The sequence below is a fragment of the Neodiprion pinetum genome, chromosome 4, assembly GCF_021155775.2.
Source record: "Neodiprion pinetum isolate iyNeoPine1 chromosome 4, iyNeoPine1.2, whole genome shotgun sequence".
Taxonomy (NCBI): Eukaryota; Metazoa; Arthropoda; class Insecta; order Hymenoptera; family Diprionidae; genus Neodiprion; species Neodiprion pinetum.
Genome location: NC_060235.2, coordinates 32,792,325 through 32,809,029, shown reverse-complemented (window position 1 = coordinate 32,809,029; position 16,705 = coordinate 32,792,325). Strand labels below are relative to the sequence as shown.

The following is a 16,705-nucleotide window of genomic DNA, read 5'->3' as shown; positions in this document are numbered from 1 at the left end:
ACGTAAGGATTCATATAATCACAGGTTTTGTTTTTTGGCTGTAACTTTTGATTCGCTGCTCGCAGCGTATCGGGACTGCGCTTAATCGATTTGTCTCGCAAAATTACATCTGATTAGTGCGTGAAAGAATTTATTTCAGCACTTTTCAAAATCGCGAAAATTTTCGCCAAAAATACAAAGGGTTAGCCTTTCTTTTTCTTCATTTTTGGAGCTGAAAATTTGTGGTCTGAGATTCGCTTTAAATGACCCTCTCCGGACTAATTGTACCCCCAGGAACTCAGAAAACGCAGCGAAAAGAGCGTGGGATTGACGGGAGAGTTAAGTTACGAAGGAAAGAGCACTTGCTGAAATCTAGCGAAAACACAGATCTCGTTTTTTGGCTGTAATATGTAATAGAAATCGAGATTCACCAGGTAACGGACCTGGAGTACAGAAACTACGGAGCGCTTATTCCCAATGTCGAGTTTCACCAGGTAGCGGACCTGGAGTGTAGGAACATCGGAGCGCTCATTGCCGAAGTCGAGTTTCACCAAGTAGCGGACCTTGAGCGAAGAAACTACGGAGCGATTGTCCTAGAACTGGAGTTACACCAGAAAGTGGATCCGGAGCTCAGGATCCAGGAGGTAGAGATCCCGTTACTCGAAATCTGCGGAGCGTGGTTCTCATACGTCTGCTCTCCTGCGCGGTCGTTTCTAGACTGAGGAATTCGGCCAGCCGATTTTAGATCGATGACGTCAAGAGAAAACAAATTTTGGCCGTCGTCACTTTCTGAACATCCGTACATCCAAACTCCGGTTTCTATGTATGATACGACATGATTCGTAATGATTTTAGGTTCCACGTTTCAGACAAGAAATACGCACTTTATCTTTCCTGCCGATTCCAGATTCAAGGGCCTAGGCCCTTCGATGGTCAGCCTTTGCCTTAAGATATATTCTTTAGTTAACGGATCAGCTAATAACGCTGCCGTTCTGCGACAGTTGGATGATTAAAATTTTTGCTCGTACCTTTCAAATGTGTGTTAAAATACATTCGAAGCTGTAAGAAGCTTCGTTCTTTCTCTCCCTAACAAAAAAAATTCGCCGACAATGACTTTCCTAGGCCTTTAAATCGGGACACAACTTCAGTCAGGATCTAAGGCTGAAGCCACTATGAACAGTGGAATAAAAGATTAAGCGAACGACGCAAATTTTCGCTGTCCATTTTTATACTTCTTAAGGTTTTCATCATGTTGTAGTGGACTTTTCTGAATTTATAGGATTTCAATAGTGTCAAAAGTCCCCTATAGATTGATTCAGAGATGGGAGATTTTCGACCTCAAACAATCATAGAAAGGGTGGTGAATTTCTTTACAACCTACGAGCGATTTTGCGTGTTGCAAAATACCAGAAACAATGAAATAAAGCTGTCAGCTACTATCAACGGCACTCTACGTGAAACGTAGATTGCGTGTAGTCTTCCTTCCATGACTAATCCGTTTTTGTTTTCATGTATATTACCATTCGTTAAACGCCTAATCAATTCGTCTCAGAGGTTACATGGACGTGACTTTTCTTAGAAGCGACTCTTGCACGCTGTGATTTGGTGGTGCCGCGGCGAGCTTAAATATCCGAAAATCACCGTCAGTAACCGCACAAGACTTAATATTCCTTCCAAAGTGTTGTTCACGAAACATTCTCACCTGGATTTTCCAATTTGTGGGAACGAGCAATCCAATAAGTTCAGATTTACATATAGTTCAAGGAAAGTGGGAGATGCGCGCAAGGTGCATGCATGTGTGTTATGAATAGTAGACCAATTTTAGTCGTTTGTAAATATATTATCAAGTAACATCTATCATATAATAATGAAAAACCATACGGAATAATACTAGTATTTCAATGCAATAGTAAAACACTTATTATATTCAACGAAGAGTTGCCTTATACGTAATCCTTTCAAGCGTGGGGCTCTAGATAAATACGCCTCAAAATCACGCATCATACATATTCGCAATACATAAATGTAATGTGCAGCATATACTGCTTTCATATTTTTTTATAGTCCTCAAATATTATACTTTTGTAAATTACAATTCACCTTTGCATACTGTACATGATTTATATCTTTTATTTATATTAATATATTATGTGTACATATGTGTATTGTTTGCTTAGTGTAATATTTTTATAAGACTATGTGCATAAGTGTACTACGTACACATATATCATCCATACTGATGATGAAGCTGATATTTTCATGAAATATCATTTTATCGGGGCCCTATGCATGTGAATAAATTCTTTTAATTTCATTCAATTCATTTTAGTTTATATCATTCGTTCAAACCGTCATAACCTTTTTTTGCTCTTTATTTTCTTTTCAAATATCGTAAAAACCACCAAATATAATACCTAGGGCTATAATCGATCGAGTCGTTGTGTGTCGAACTACATTTCTAATAGCAATTCATTTGTTTTGTTCACTGCCGAAGATCATTGTCAGACGTAATAAATATAGCTATATTTATTTCCGCTGCAAAATAGTCACGAGTTATGTAATGTATAACATAAATCTCATAGAAATTAATTACGCCAATCTAGGGAATATTGCAAAATATTATAGAAAAATAATCTGGGATCTGGTCCATAATGATCAACTAATCGTTCTGTATGAGAATAAAGGTTAGTAACTCCTCAGATCACAGACTCGTTCAAATATAGATCACTCAGGAATATTATATTTTATCAGAGTCTATCCGAGAAATTGAAAACTTATTCTTGCATAGGATGAGTACACGAACGATATCTCAAATTAAGGACCCAAAATAACCGCAAAGTCGAACTAATTGTAAATCGAGAAGAAAAAAATTAACTATGATATATCGAAATGAAGTTGCAGTCGACATATTCGATAATGTGAAAATTTAAGATGACATATTATATTTCATAGCAAATAATCACATCAAAATCGTCAAGCGATCTAGATAAACGAAACAGAATCGAAAGATGGTCACGGGATCTGAAAAATTTGTGAAATAATACTGCATTTACCATACATACAGAGTTGCTCACCAAAACTACATAACTCAACTTCAGTGGTTTCGTGCTATTAATTTCGATTCTGTATCGATGAAACAATAAATTTCATTCTTAAGCCGCGAGATAACACTTATCACGTATGTTTATATACATGCATATATATATATTATATCGTACCTAACATCACGAAGAACTGCTGCAAGAATCGTAAATCTTGTTATATATAAAGTTAATCATATCTCACATGCACAATATCTATACAGCGTGCATACCTTCATGTAATTTATGGTCTCCAATGTGGGACCGCTCCCTGTATTAGAATTTAAAAAATATTTATACATAAATATAACGCCAATTATTGTATCATTAACTAACGCTTAGGACCCCTTCGGATAGTTACTTAAAACCATAATTTGTTCTCGACTTACGTCCACCAAAAATTATGCTTACCAGCTACTATGAAACATTAGGGTCGTCCTTATTTGGGGTGTTTTCGAATTTTCCTGCGGACAAGGCGGAAAAAGTTAGAATCTAATTGTTTAATATTATTTATTAATCCATTTATTTCGTTAAATGGTAAGTTTTTACTTCAAGACACAACTTTGATGCGCTGGTACTTTGTTAATTTCATCGTTGTAAGTCGCCCAATTTTTTGTAGAATATCTATGAATATAGGAAAAACATATGCCAAGTTTCAGATTTTTCAAAATACTATTTAGGCGGGGGCGAAAAAAATAGTGCAGTAAGTCCGAATTCCCATTGAAATTAAATGGGAAAATTCATGGCCTTGGCGGGAGTACTTAGGGTTGGCCTACAGGCTCCCGGTTTCGCGTACTTTTTTATTGATTTATTTGCAAACTTTTTCCGCCTTGTCCGCAGGAAAATTCGAAAACACCCCAAATAAGGACGACCCTAATGAAACATGTATAATGCATGGGCATGGTCTGTACGTTTTTGTTTCTCGAAATAATGCCTTCAATTTGTTTGATTCGTACACAACGGGTGATCTGATTGTCACGCGGAGTCATTACATGCGTTTTTACTCGGAAATAAAAAAATGTAGTCCACCCAAGGATCCCATTTTAGTAAAATGTGATTTACTTCTTCTGAACAATTGCTATATTATTAGTATTAATTATGGAAGAGTAAGGAGAATGATAATTTTATGACTTATAAATACATAGGTATACAGGTATGTTTCTGTTGCTACAATAAGCAAGCAAAACTTTGGTCGTCACGGTAAAGAATGATAAATAGGTAAACTGTCGAACAGATACACATCATGCCCATATCGCTTAAACATATAATTAATCAATAACAAGTTCTCTCTCTCTCTCTCTCTCTCTCTCTTTCTTTACATACATGTATATATACATATACATATATATATGTATATATATACATATGTATAATAACTAATGAGTCATGCTATGTACAAAGTTGAGAGTGGCATCAAAGTCCACGAAGGAATCGACTGTCATGATCGAAGTAGTTCTGTTGGTTCATCGCGACCAAGCGCAGGCACAAATAAAATTGTCACAGGCGACCATCTGTATGAACTTTGCATGAAACTCTCTTGTAATTACATCAGCTAATAGTTTACAATTTGTTTAAGTATAGCCAAACACCAACTACTGGGCATCATACCTACTCGAAATTATTGTTGACCAAGTAACTACAGCTTTAACATGACGCAGTGAATGTCAGTATAAGTTTAGTTTTTAAGTAAAATAGTTTGAGTTAAAAATATTTATATCTCGTCGATCAGGCTCACTAGGTATATTAACATTATTTGTTTAATTTCATGATTTTTCCTTCATTGAGATGTTCAGTAAAGTTATACTATTTCGTCTGTTCCAAAACAATCAGGGTGTAGCAGGTTTGATCTATTTTCATGTTCGTGGTCGTAATTATATAAGACGCTTCTATTTTTCGATATGTCATTTTACAATAATTTCAATTTTTTGTTCATTTGTTGTCTTTCGTTACCTTTGAAAATATAAAATTTTAAAGTTAATTATATTTTAAATGCTGAATGAATGCTGTTTTTGACACACACGCACACACGATTTGGAAGAGCATAGAACTATCTTTCGTCCTCAGATATGATACCTATGGGTACATGTAAATTGCAGCAATTCACCATGGTTGTCACAATCTAACCTATACAGCATATATATCTTCGATGTATTGCTTACAACTTACTTTCCATTTATAAAGAAAAATGTTCTTGCTTTAGTTACGTGGATTCATAGTCAGCTAATCTTGCGAGCTTTTTATTTTTCAAGACTTTTCCGAAGTACCAGTAAAAAAACAATTTACGAACCAGACGGGAAGCATAAATGCATGCGGATAATCGAAATAACGATAATTTGACAAATATTTATATGGTTACGTACCATTCGGAATGAATGCTGACATTTTTACTCTACAACTGTGGCAGACCCATAGTTTTCTAAATAAAGTTTTACTTCAACATAGAATCAACACTCAATTCGTATATTATTGGCCCCAGCACCCTTTTATTATTTTATTATACATCGATTCAAAGTACGGTTACACCGAACGAGCCTGAACGCATCTATCTACTTTCAATCACATCGTGATGACAATTGGTGTACTTGTATGGTGATTTCCCGATTTTTTAAAAATTCATCGTAAAACGAAGAAAAAGCATTATTCCTCGGCTTGACCTCCGTCACCGTTCTCGTCCGGCATAAATGTACCGGATAATAAAACGACTCCTTGCCAATTCTACCTACCTATCAGGCAACCACCACATTTGCAAAAACCATGTTATTCCTACTCAAGTTTAACGTAAGGTCGTTGAAATAAAAATCATAGAACTCAGAAGAACCTAGAAGAAGTAGGTCAGCACTTTTTTGCCTCAATATAGAAAAAACAAAATTGAAATACATTATTTTAACACGTTTCGAAATGAGTTTCAAAATTTGTTTTTCCCAGTTGTGTCTGTGGTTTGGGATTGATCGGCAAGTAATATATATTTGTCAACGCGTATAGCACCACCCCCTTCTAGAAAGAGAGACTTGGTTGTAGAATAAATGGGATTGGGAAAGGTGGCGGTAATTATTTACACATATGTTCGTAGAAGCCTGCAAAACCCTCGAGTCTGCCAGAGTAGTAATGAGTCTTTGAAAAGTCGTGCCTGTATCCGTCTACATTGACTTTCATAGTCGATCCTAACATTGGTTGTAATAGTTACACGCTACGATCATTGACGTCACGTCTCTCTTTACTTCTGTGAGATTGCTATCCTTATCGTTACTGTTCTCGTTAGTTTACTATACAATTGTTAACGTTAGCCATGAGTCCTAGATTCCGAACAATCACCTCGTGACATATCGGCTGAACAAAGAGCACAGGATCACCCAACAGAAAGTATCCCTGGGCCAGTATAATCTCCACGAAGACGAGGAGGAAGCTTTGCCGCATTGCGCTGGAAAGGGAAATTCATTCTTCGATTAGCCTTTAACTAAGATGTAGATATGTGTTTGAAAATGAATCCTGTCATTCTCATACTTCATCTGACACCGGTGAAAACGGTAATTTCATGTATTAGGAAAATCGTGAAACCCGAAATTTAGGACAGCCAATTACCAACGAATTAGAAACAAATTACTGGAATTATCTGAATCCCGTATGTAAATGTGATGGCAGTGATTTCATAGCCATAGCGAAAATTTCGTTTCATAGTCACATGCTACCTACGAATCGGTTTTGAACAATATTTGGGAAAGGTAAGATTTTATCCGAAGTTGAAACGTGAAGTGAGACGATTGAAGAAAAAATGTGAAGTCAGCTGGCACTAACCGTAAGCGGTGAGATTGAGCTTCCAAATGTGCTGCCGATGATGGTGCTGAGTTGGCCTCGGACAAGAAGCGAAATGATTCGTAACTGAGAGGTCATTATGTCCAACTGACGCTGCCGTTGCGCTGTATACGAGGCAATAGCGCGCTGCCTCTGTACTAGCAACCACATATGCTGTGCCATTTTCCTCCCAACTGCCATGGCACCAGTAAACTGTAAATAGATCGTGACAGGTTTTATGGGGGATGAGAGAGAGACAGAGAGAGAGTGAGAGCAAGAGAGAGAGAGAAATCAATTTATACTTTGCTAAGTATTCTCCCGTCAGGGAGTCGCCGTCTGGCAAATTCTTGCAGATCGTTGACGTGAATCGTCGACGCAAAAACCCGAGTCCTTGACATGGATCCTTCGTGCAAAATTCAGGCCACGCTAGTGGTGTTAAAGTTTTTTGTGATCTTTCGACCCGTTCCGAACCCGGACGCTTTGGAAATCTGAGCGATGTCCCAAACGGGCGAACATTATTTATGAGCATATAACACGATTCCATATACCCACGTACTATATGTGTACAGGCGGTTGGGTAAAAATGTCGTAAAAAAGCTTGTCGAGTAAAAATATAATCTTTTGTTTTGGGGATATCTGAGCTAATTCGACAGGAGATGGAACCCTTCTTAAACATTAAGCAAAAGTTCTTTCAGAAACGGACAAATTTTCTCCACGTGTTCAGTTGTTTCTTGAAACTTTATGTGTACCCTGGCCCTGTCTTCCAACGGCTATAATATGTATTTGCCACTTCAAAATGTCTTGTCTTGAAGATAACGGTCTGCATGAGAGTATGACTGAGCCATAGTTGTCCGATACCAACAAGGGTTTTATGATACAAACGAAGCTAATTTCGAAACGACCGAAGAATTACATCGGGGTAACGGAATCGACTTTTTCACCCCACGCGCATTATTCTCTTCCAAGGGGCAAGAATATATGCATACCTATGTACCAAGGTATACCCAAGTATGTAACTATATACCGGGTAGTGTTTGCCGGCAAATTACGCAAAAGCTGGGGAGGAAGCAACGTAGGAAAGCGATAACAACGTAAATCAGGATTTCTCGCACGCCAGAACGAGTAACGCTCGCGCTTTCCCCGATTCTCTGTGTAACTAGGCACGAGTTTAATTCTCTAGATATGTGGAACAGGACTCGGTTCCGTATATGCCAAAGTTCTGAACTAGGTAGGTATGTATAATCTGTAATCAAAATGGCTGTATAACTATTAACTTGGTGATCAGCCATTACACGCCGTCGCAACGCCTTCCGCTCCTTGCCACTCGCCGACAACATAGTTCCGATTTCGAGAGTTTATAGCCGCCCATATAGGCACGAACGACTCAGTCAGCTGGAGACTAACGTAAGAGGGGAATTGTAGATCCGTTTTGCGATATCACCGCGCAGAAAACCTATCGCAATAGTCGTAGGGCAAAAAAGTTTTATCCAAAACTGCCTCGAGTATAATTTTTAATCATTTTGATGTACTCGTATGCTGAACGCGATCGTACTTTATCTTGATTGGAAAAATTTCGATATCTTATATTAAGTCATGAATACCGACACTCTTTAATCCGTAATTCGCCTTAGATTCCTTATTCTCGTCAAAATTCTTTCAAACCAACAGCGATGCAACTGCTGAACTTGCCGATGTAATGAAGCGAGCGTAGCAATTCAAGCTATTCCACGATGATTTGCTCTGAAAGCTGTACGAAGTCGTATCCTGATAGCGAAATCCGGAGAAGGTCCTAGCAATCGATATCCGTTCCCCGCACGATGTCGACTCCTGACGATAAGTGCAGCACAATAATGACTTACCGGAAAATGCTTCATCCCTGCAGGAGGCTGCAAACTCCATGCGATGAGAGCTCCGACATCCAATGTCCAGGCCAGTGACACTGTCTTGGTGACACGGCGTGGGGGATGGAGGTGGTAACGGTGTTACTTTGACCTCTTGCGCGATGGCATCCTCCTCATTTTCACCGATGCTGTGCTCCTCGTCGAAGCCAAGCATCTCCCTAGTCCCGTCCATCTGGTGATAGGAGTGCCACGAAGCGACCTTGTAGCTTCCTAGATGAGGACATTGCTGAGGTATCGGGTCGGACGCTGAAAGAGGTGAATGTTATGAACCGAAATGTACATGGAGAAAGGAGAGGATGAGACCGAAGAATGAAGAAATATCCCAAAATTCAAGATCAGACTGAAATACACACTCCGAGGTTCAAGTTTTCTCTATAACTTTAAAGACTGTAAAAGATTGGAGATTGAAAAAGGGGTACGGTTCAATGTTTCTGCACGAAAGTGCAAACGTAGTTGGTGTTCATTGGAACTACATAGTTGATTTATGAAGTGCCCATGGCTAGTGAAAAATTTTTCACAGGGTTTATAGAGCCCTTCATTCCTCACGTTGCCGCGTTGGCTCTAGCCTGCTCGGCTGCTACGTTCTATCAGAATGGGAGCCCGTATATTACGTTTTTCGCTTGCTTTCTGTACGGCATAAATTTACCCTGATTGTATTAGAGACTCTACACGATTAGGTTTGTGTACTACGACTGGTAACACCAGTTGAAATGACACGTAACAACCGCCGCACGCGAATCAGCAATCACGGAATTGCGACAGTTAAAGCAGGATAAAATTCATGAAATTTATCTGCTTTACACTAACGATAAACCAGCTTTCGTTGTAACATGAAAGCTTTTCAACGTGAGTAAAACAGATTCTCTATATTCTTTGATACTACAGGTTTATGTCGCTTCCTTATCGCTGTGTCACGCTCGCAGGCACGTATCCATTGTTAAACCAGAACCTCAGAATTATGCTTTGCTCGACTTTTATCCATATTTTGGCAAGTATAGCTCACCCTTCTTCTCTTCCTTTTTTTTTTTTATTACTTTCGGAACGCGATATAACCGTAGTAAAAATATCAACGGATCGGTTGTAAATTCCAAACGTGATAGAAAATTTTACAATCTGCTCAAGTCTCGAATAATTCCTAACAATATGAACACCCAGGTATTTTTGGGACTAACGATTTTTCTGATCTCTTACAGGATTGTTAACTTCAACAATTGATCGTTACGAAAAGCTGTGTGTAGAAACGCTATTTTTTTCGGCCACATTTCGTGTGCAACACAGGAAATATTTTCAATTCTTTAACGCTGTTAACGTGAAATTAAATTCTCGCATAGACGGTTAATACCACTGAATAAATTAACTTGATTCCATAACTTGCATTTCACACCTTCATGCTCTGAATTATTAGTATAGATACTCCTCGAATATTATACATCTTTATGTGTTGATAGAATTTAACGATAAATAATAAATGTGTATAAGAATTAAAAATCTGGCCGCATTTCAAGCAGTGCATCTGCTTATGTACCGCAAAGATGACAAGCATTCTTTGGTCACGTAATCAAGGCTTTCATTATACTCACTGATGAATGTCGTGTATGGAGCTGACAGTGGATTGAAACCGCTCGATTTACACGCGTCCTCCGCCTGCTGACTCCACATTTTAGATTGCTGCATTTCAATCACGTGGCCATCCCTCTTGTGAAATACTAGACACACGTAGCCATTGGTGCTGAAAAGTCGTAGGGAATTATTGAGCATACGCAGCCTTGTAATAGATATCACGATGATATGACGCATTGTAATGTTAAAAATGATGTGTCTGGAAGAATGTATTCCTCCATCCCAACACGAGTAGCCATAATTGCTTTATCTCTAAGTGAGGGTGTACACGAGAAGTGATTAAAATGAGAACAAGGGTAAATAATTCATGCCTGCGAAATCAAAGACAGAAACATTGGCGATCGCAAATTGAAATCGGTTTTTATACCATAACAACGAAGCCGATTACCATCATGTGCCTTTCTGCTCGAGTTTACAGTTTCGTTCAATTGATTATCCATGCATGGAGAAAGCCATTCGTAGTGAACGATCAAACGGTTCAGTTCCGTTCGTTGAGCAAATTACTTATTACCTTCAGCCATCAGAGAGCAGCCTGTTCGATCTCGTGGTACCGTGCTCAGGAACTCTGTGTAAAGATTTCGATCAAATCCACATATGCAGGTATACCTACCAGAGTTGTCGAATTTCCCTCGAGGCTTGCCTCTAACCATACTTAATAGGCAGCCAATTATTTCGATCGAACAGCCAGTTAATATAATCGTATTGCCGAACCAATAACGGATGGATGGTTAGTTGGAGAGATGAATGGATGGATGGATGGATGGATGGATCATCTTCAACGCAATTTACGGAAGCTTTTTTAATTCATAATGGTTTGAAAGGATACGCGGGGTCGCGGTTGAGTGGTGATAAAGGGGTGAACGATTTAATCGCAATTTTCGTAACCAACGATGAGTTTCATCGAATATAACCTTTCTTCGTGAAATTTCTACGGATACCATAAAATACACTAACTCAATATAGTTAGTGGTCTGTGACTAGTTTAACAACCTAACGGACGCCCAATGTATTTCTAGAGAATAGAGACAGCAAACAAAAGCAATTCCTGCAATGGCTTCGTGTAATCCTGCAGACTGACGTGTAGTTCCAGAAGTTACGACTACCGTAATTCGAATATGATCCAAAAGAAAAAAAAAAAAAAAAAAAACATCAGGAAAAGGTACGACTATAAAAAGCCACGTGGCCATAATTAGTTGCTGTTAACCCTTTGAAGGCGGTTTTTTTTTTGAATCCTCCATTGCAGGCTGCGAATAACCAATGGTTCTCTATTTGGTAAAAAAATACTCATGAAGCTCTAGGATTTCAAAGGGATTCCGTTCCTACGTTATTATACAGGTAGGTTCATTAAGGGGGCTTTCCAGTGTGACAGCCCGAAAAATCGCTGTTTTTCGCGATTTTTTTTTTTAAAGAAAAAATAATCTAATCGGTCTGGTTTTTTTTTTGTATATTAATTGGGTATTGAAGAATACAAAACAATTTTTTAAAGATCGATTTATTTATTAATTAGTATCTATAAAAATGATGAAACAATTGTTGCAGAAAATGCACTTGGATGTGGTGGCCACATTGGGGGTCACAATTTTGATCTGAGACAAAAAACACAAAAAGATTATTGATCGGTATATAATTGGCTTTCGTGCTATGGAAGCTTTTTTCTTTTTTTTTTTTTTTGCAAAAATGGCGCCGGTTTGAACAAAAAGTATCGATTTTAGCATTTTTTTTTGGCAGTTTTTTTTACAAAAAAATAGGAAGATGTCAAAAAAAAAAAAAAAGCTTCCATAGCACGATAAACAATGACGTTAAGAATATTGTGTAAAAAATTCAACTCGATAGCTTTAAAACTCTGCCCTCCAAGTTGGCCACCGTTTTGAAAAATGCTGTTTCGAGAAAAACGCGTTCAAAGTTTCAAGTGAGGAAATTTTAGGTAAATCGTTTACTTACGGTCAATCAGCGATGCCAGGTCCATACAATATCCCTTCTGCTTCTTCGAAAAGATCGTGCTCAATGGATTGTTCAATCCGACGAGCTGTCCTCGCCTCTTTGCTATCCAGGGACGCCCGGCGGTTTGCTTGGGTGATGCGCGCATTCTTGTATTTAGCGGCGAAATCTGCGGCGCTCGGCCCTATCGTGCATCCCATCGTCTCCAAAATTTTTAAAATTGGGTCGTAACCTTCATTGAAGGTGCACACAGCACACTGCGTAGCGATTTCTACTATCTGCTTGCCGCAGAATACGTGCTTTGGGGCTAGTTGCCACACACAGTGATTGAAGCTCTCGTTATTATTTTGAGTGTTCGCGCCCGTACATCGTTCTAAGAGATCCTCCGTTGTTAGATCATCGTAAATCGGTTTTAAAACTTGTTGTACGTCTTCGTCGAGTGCTGGTGGATGGGTGTACTCCTCTCCTGTGGCCTCGGCCTTGCGCCATTCGCACCACGAATCTTCTCCCGGAGGGCAATACTCATGCTGAGGATTTTCATCAGTTGAGCTTTTGTGATGAAATGTAGCCCATATGGCTTTCCTCATATTTTCCACGGAATTGGAATTTCGACGAACTGCCAAGCCATAATATTCCGAGAGATTTGTCAATAATTTTAACGTCAATTGCGCTCTTTTCGGTTCAACAGCAGTGTTTTTTGTTTGATTTTTTTTAGTTTTCGGAGAACTCGAACGAGATCCTTTTTTTTTCGGTTCACTCTCCATTGCCTTGTCTTCGATTTGATTTTTGGCCTTTTTTAGTTGAACTAACCTTTTTCTTGCTTCGTTTCCCCTTTTATATACTCGCTTTTTCACGTGCAAAACGCATTCCTTTTTTTTTACCGTCAAATCGTCACCGTACGGCTTGGCTTCTAATAACATCTTGAATGTTTTTGTATCGCCGTCTCCTATATAGAAACCGTATTTCGCGTTGTGCAATTCTTCTGATCTCTTGAATACTTCGATTATACCGTCGACTTCCATTTTTCCCGCGCTGCCTTCGTGATTGACGTTGCATTCGGATTCATGCGTCTCAGACCACGCCTCGTACTCGGTTGTTCCCTCTTGTCCTTTCCAGAATACACAAGCCTTGCAGAAGCTTGATTTGACAGCAACATCCAAAACTTTGTTGGTATATTTTCCAATCACGGACACGATACCCATGCGCGACGTGAAACCGCGTTTCGACCACGATCCATCACCGGACACCGTCAGAATATCGCCCCGATTTTCTGCTTCCAAAGTTTTTTCCTTCTCTTCGGTACCTGCTTTTTTCACGACGGCCTCGTATATTGATTTCGCTGCAATCTGCAGGATTTTTACGATTCCATAATAGGTGTTATTATTGAAGTTTGCAGTTAAATCCATCAAGGCGATAAAATTTCTAATGCCATTTATGCCGATGCCGACCAATCGCATGACAAAGCAGAAACGACGATTGATTTCATAAGCATTTTTTATCAAAGGACAAGAATCTATCTCGGCCGGATCTGGACACGAACACTGAACACAAATTTTAAAGCCCAATCCGCGAATCGATTTTTTAAAAAACTTCACGTCGCTATTACACTTTTTGCACTTCAACAGTTCCTGAAGAGCGCCGAAAACCAAAAAGAACTCCAAAATCACGTAGCTAAACGTTTGATCGATTCGGACTTCAAACTCTGGACTCTTTTTCAAGATTTTTGCTGCCGAAGTGCTCGCAAACGTTAGATTCGTTTCGATATCGTGTCGATTTGTTCCCTTGAAACCACCGGATCTTTTTCGTCTATTTCGCGGATGTCCGCTTCTCGAGCCTTTTCTATCCTGCCACGCACATTCCTCTTTCGTACATCTATCCATTTTGAATGTCGAAATCGAACTGAACGACGAGCAGGTAGGACGTACATGAACTTGGCTCGCTAATTATCGAAAATATGAAATCGGACTATTGCATAATTTGCCGTCAATTAGCCGGAAATTAGTCACGCCTTATTATTTTGTCGCACCCAATTAAAAAAAAAAAAGCGGATGGCGTGCTAAATTCTAAAGACATCCGGTTTTGTATTTGAAAATTGAGTGCGACAAAAACAAAAATTCGACGACTAATTTGCGGCTTATTTGCGGCAAATTATCAACCTAATCAGAATCACTCATGGTGCTCGCTGTGCGTTATTTTGGTAGTTGGCGGGCTAAATTCTTGAAAAATCAGAACGCCATCCGCTTTTGTTTTTGAAAATTGAGTGCGACAAAAACAAAAGTTCGACGACTAATTTGCGGCTTATTTCTGGCAAATTATCAACCAAGTCAGAATTACGAATGATGCTCGCTGTGCGTTATTTTGGTGGATGGCGCGCTAAGTTTTTGAAAAGTTAGCACGCCATCCGTTTTTTTTTTTTCAAAATTGAGTGCGACAAAAAAATAAATTGCGCGACTAATTTACGACTAATTAACGGCAAATTATGCAATAGTCCGAATTCACATTTTCGACAATTGGCGAGCCAAGTTCATGTACGTGCAGGTAGGAACGAGACAATAGAAATAACAGTCGCACGGGCAGACGGCCGACGCGGCAGCTGTAGCGCTCCGTTGCCTTCTACCAAGAAATGCTGTACAGTAACCGAAATAATCTGAATTTCGGCATGAAAATTTCAGGGAATATTCGGAAGAGTGTATACTATTCGATAAAGCAAAAAAAAAAAAATCGATTTTTTGAAAATTTCACACTGGAAAGCTCCCTTAATACACAGTTTCAAACTTTTCGCTTTCTTTTTTCCCATCCAATTTGACGGTGAAATTTGACGGCTGCCGTGACATGGAGTAGACTGAGAATCCAGAAGATTATCCGGTCGTTTCGCGTCACCCCGTAGTACCGAGTCCAGATAAACAGCATTAATTATACGCTGTTGTTCTCGAGCGAAAAGATTTACTCCTCTACTTATAACCGCGTTTTCTTCTACCGTACTTTCCGTGTCTTGTTCGGGTTGTTTGCGGCGTTTGTACCGAGATGACAAGCGTCGTGGAACGAGGGCCATTCCGTGGGGCGATAGCGGGCAAAGAATATTATGCAACTTTGCATGATTTAAATGGTCGTTTATAGCAGGACTGTGACTAGAAGTGGAACCAGAGCCACTTTTTCCCCCGCTTCTACGGTACTCGCGGTATAAACGGCTGAGCGTCGTGGTACCACTTGGAATAATTTTCCAGGCAATTGGTCGACGGTAAAGAGATGGAGAAAAAGGATCGGCTCAGACTCAGGTTTATCTTCTACATGCTCGCTACGTGTGACATTCTGTTTATCGGATGCGAATGACTTCGAGACTTATTCAAACCGGTATGTTTTTCATGCGATTCACTGAACTTGGGAACGAAACAAGTCATTGAATATTTTTCAAGTAAGTTTTCTGGGGGAGGGTGAGTTATGAATTCGGCACTATTTTTCACTTTGGTTTTCTAAATGCACTGCACGTTCCTTCACCTCCCCCAACACTTCGCTTTCCTTATTTTGCGAGGATTTGTTTCACAACAGCGTATCCCACATAGACGAGATTAAACGCGCGTTACGCTATTATCACCTCTGAATAATGGGCGAACTTAATCGGGCTTATCTTCTGCTAGAGATTCAGCTCTTTTTATTAAAATCAGGAATAACAGGTAAGCTGATTACGTGACTGCCGCACTAGCTCGCAAGAGGAGGATCAGGTAACGTCAATTTAAGCTTATACGCTACCTACTGCAGGGACATGAAGGCAACAGTACGGTTTCCAGCTGCCTGCTGTTATATTCCTCTGTCATATATTTGTCGTTTACATATAATTTCGCAACATCAAGTTTTTTATTCAATTTTTTTTTTGCCAAAACTTCAATTACTAAAAGTCTAAAATCTTGAAAATCTGAAACTCTAGGAATCAGGAAGTAAAATCAACCATGGTTATTAATGCTTTTGAATATAACCCGTACTTGAAGATTTAAAATTAACAGTGCAAGTTACATGTGTAAATTTTTAATTTTCAGTTACTCCGTTCAGTACTTTAAAAAAGTTATTGAAACAATTAATAATCTAATCGAATATCTTTGCGAGGTAATATTTACACGCATCACTGTGAAAATTTTTGACAGCGGTAGTGCAGAATTAATGTACTCGGTAATGGGCTCACTCCGGATCCAATGTTGATACGGTTAATTTAAACGTTTACGCAAGTGATTGTAAGCTGCATCCCCGAAGTGAAGCTGAGTGTTAAGAGTTTGGGCAAACAAATTTACAGATTTGTCGAATCGCTGCGACCTTGGCCCGCGAATTGTTCAACTATTTGCACCGTGGAGTCGAAATCCGAGTTGAAATCGCAATACGGTGCTGAATAAAAGGTGATGGGGGTGATAA

The 16,705-nt window shown here is 39.2% G+C and overlaps 1 protein-coding gene across 1 annotated transcript in view; it reads right to left on the bottom strand.

Annotated features, from left to right (window-relative positions):
• Positions 1-2,317: 2,317 nt before the first annotated feature.
• Positions 2,318-16,705, bottom strand: part of LOC124217579 (uncharacterized) — a 120,660-nt gene continuing 106,272 nt past the window's right edge. The window contains exons 8-11 of the mRNA XM_046623420.1: positions 10,330-10,478; positions 8,708-8,995; positions 6,852-7,061; positions 2,318-6,477 (exon numbers count right to left, since the gene is read on the bottom strand). Coding sequence (XP_046479376.1) covers positions 6,368-6,477; positions 6,852-7,061; positions 8,708-8,995; positions 10,330-10,478 — 757 coding nt within the window. The 3' untranslated portion in view covers positions 2,318-6,367. The remainder of the gene's footprint in view (positions 6,478-6,851; positions 7,062-8,707; positions 8,996-10,329; positions 10,479-16,705) is intronic.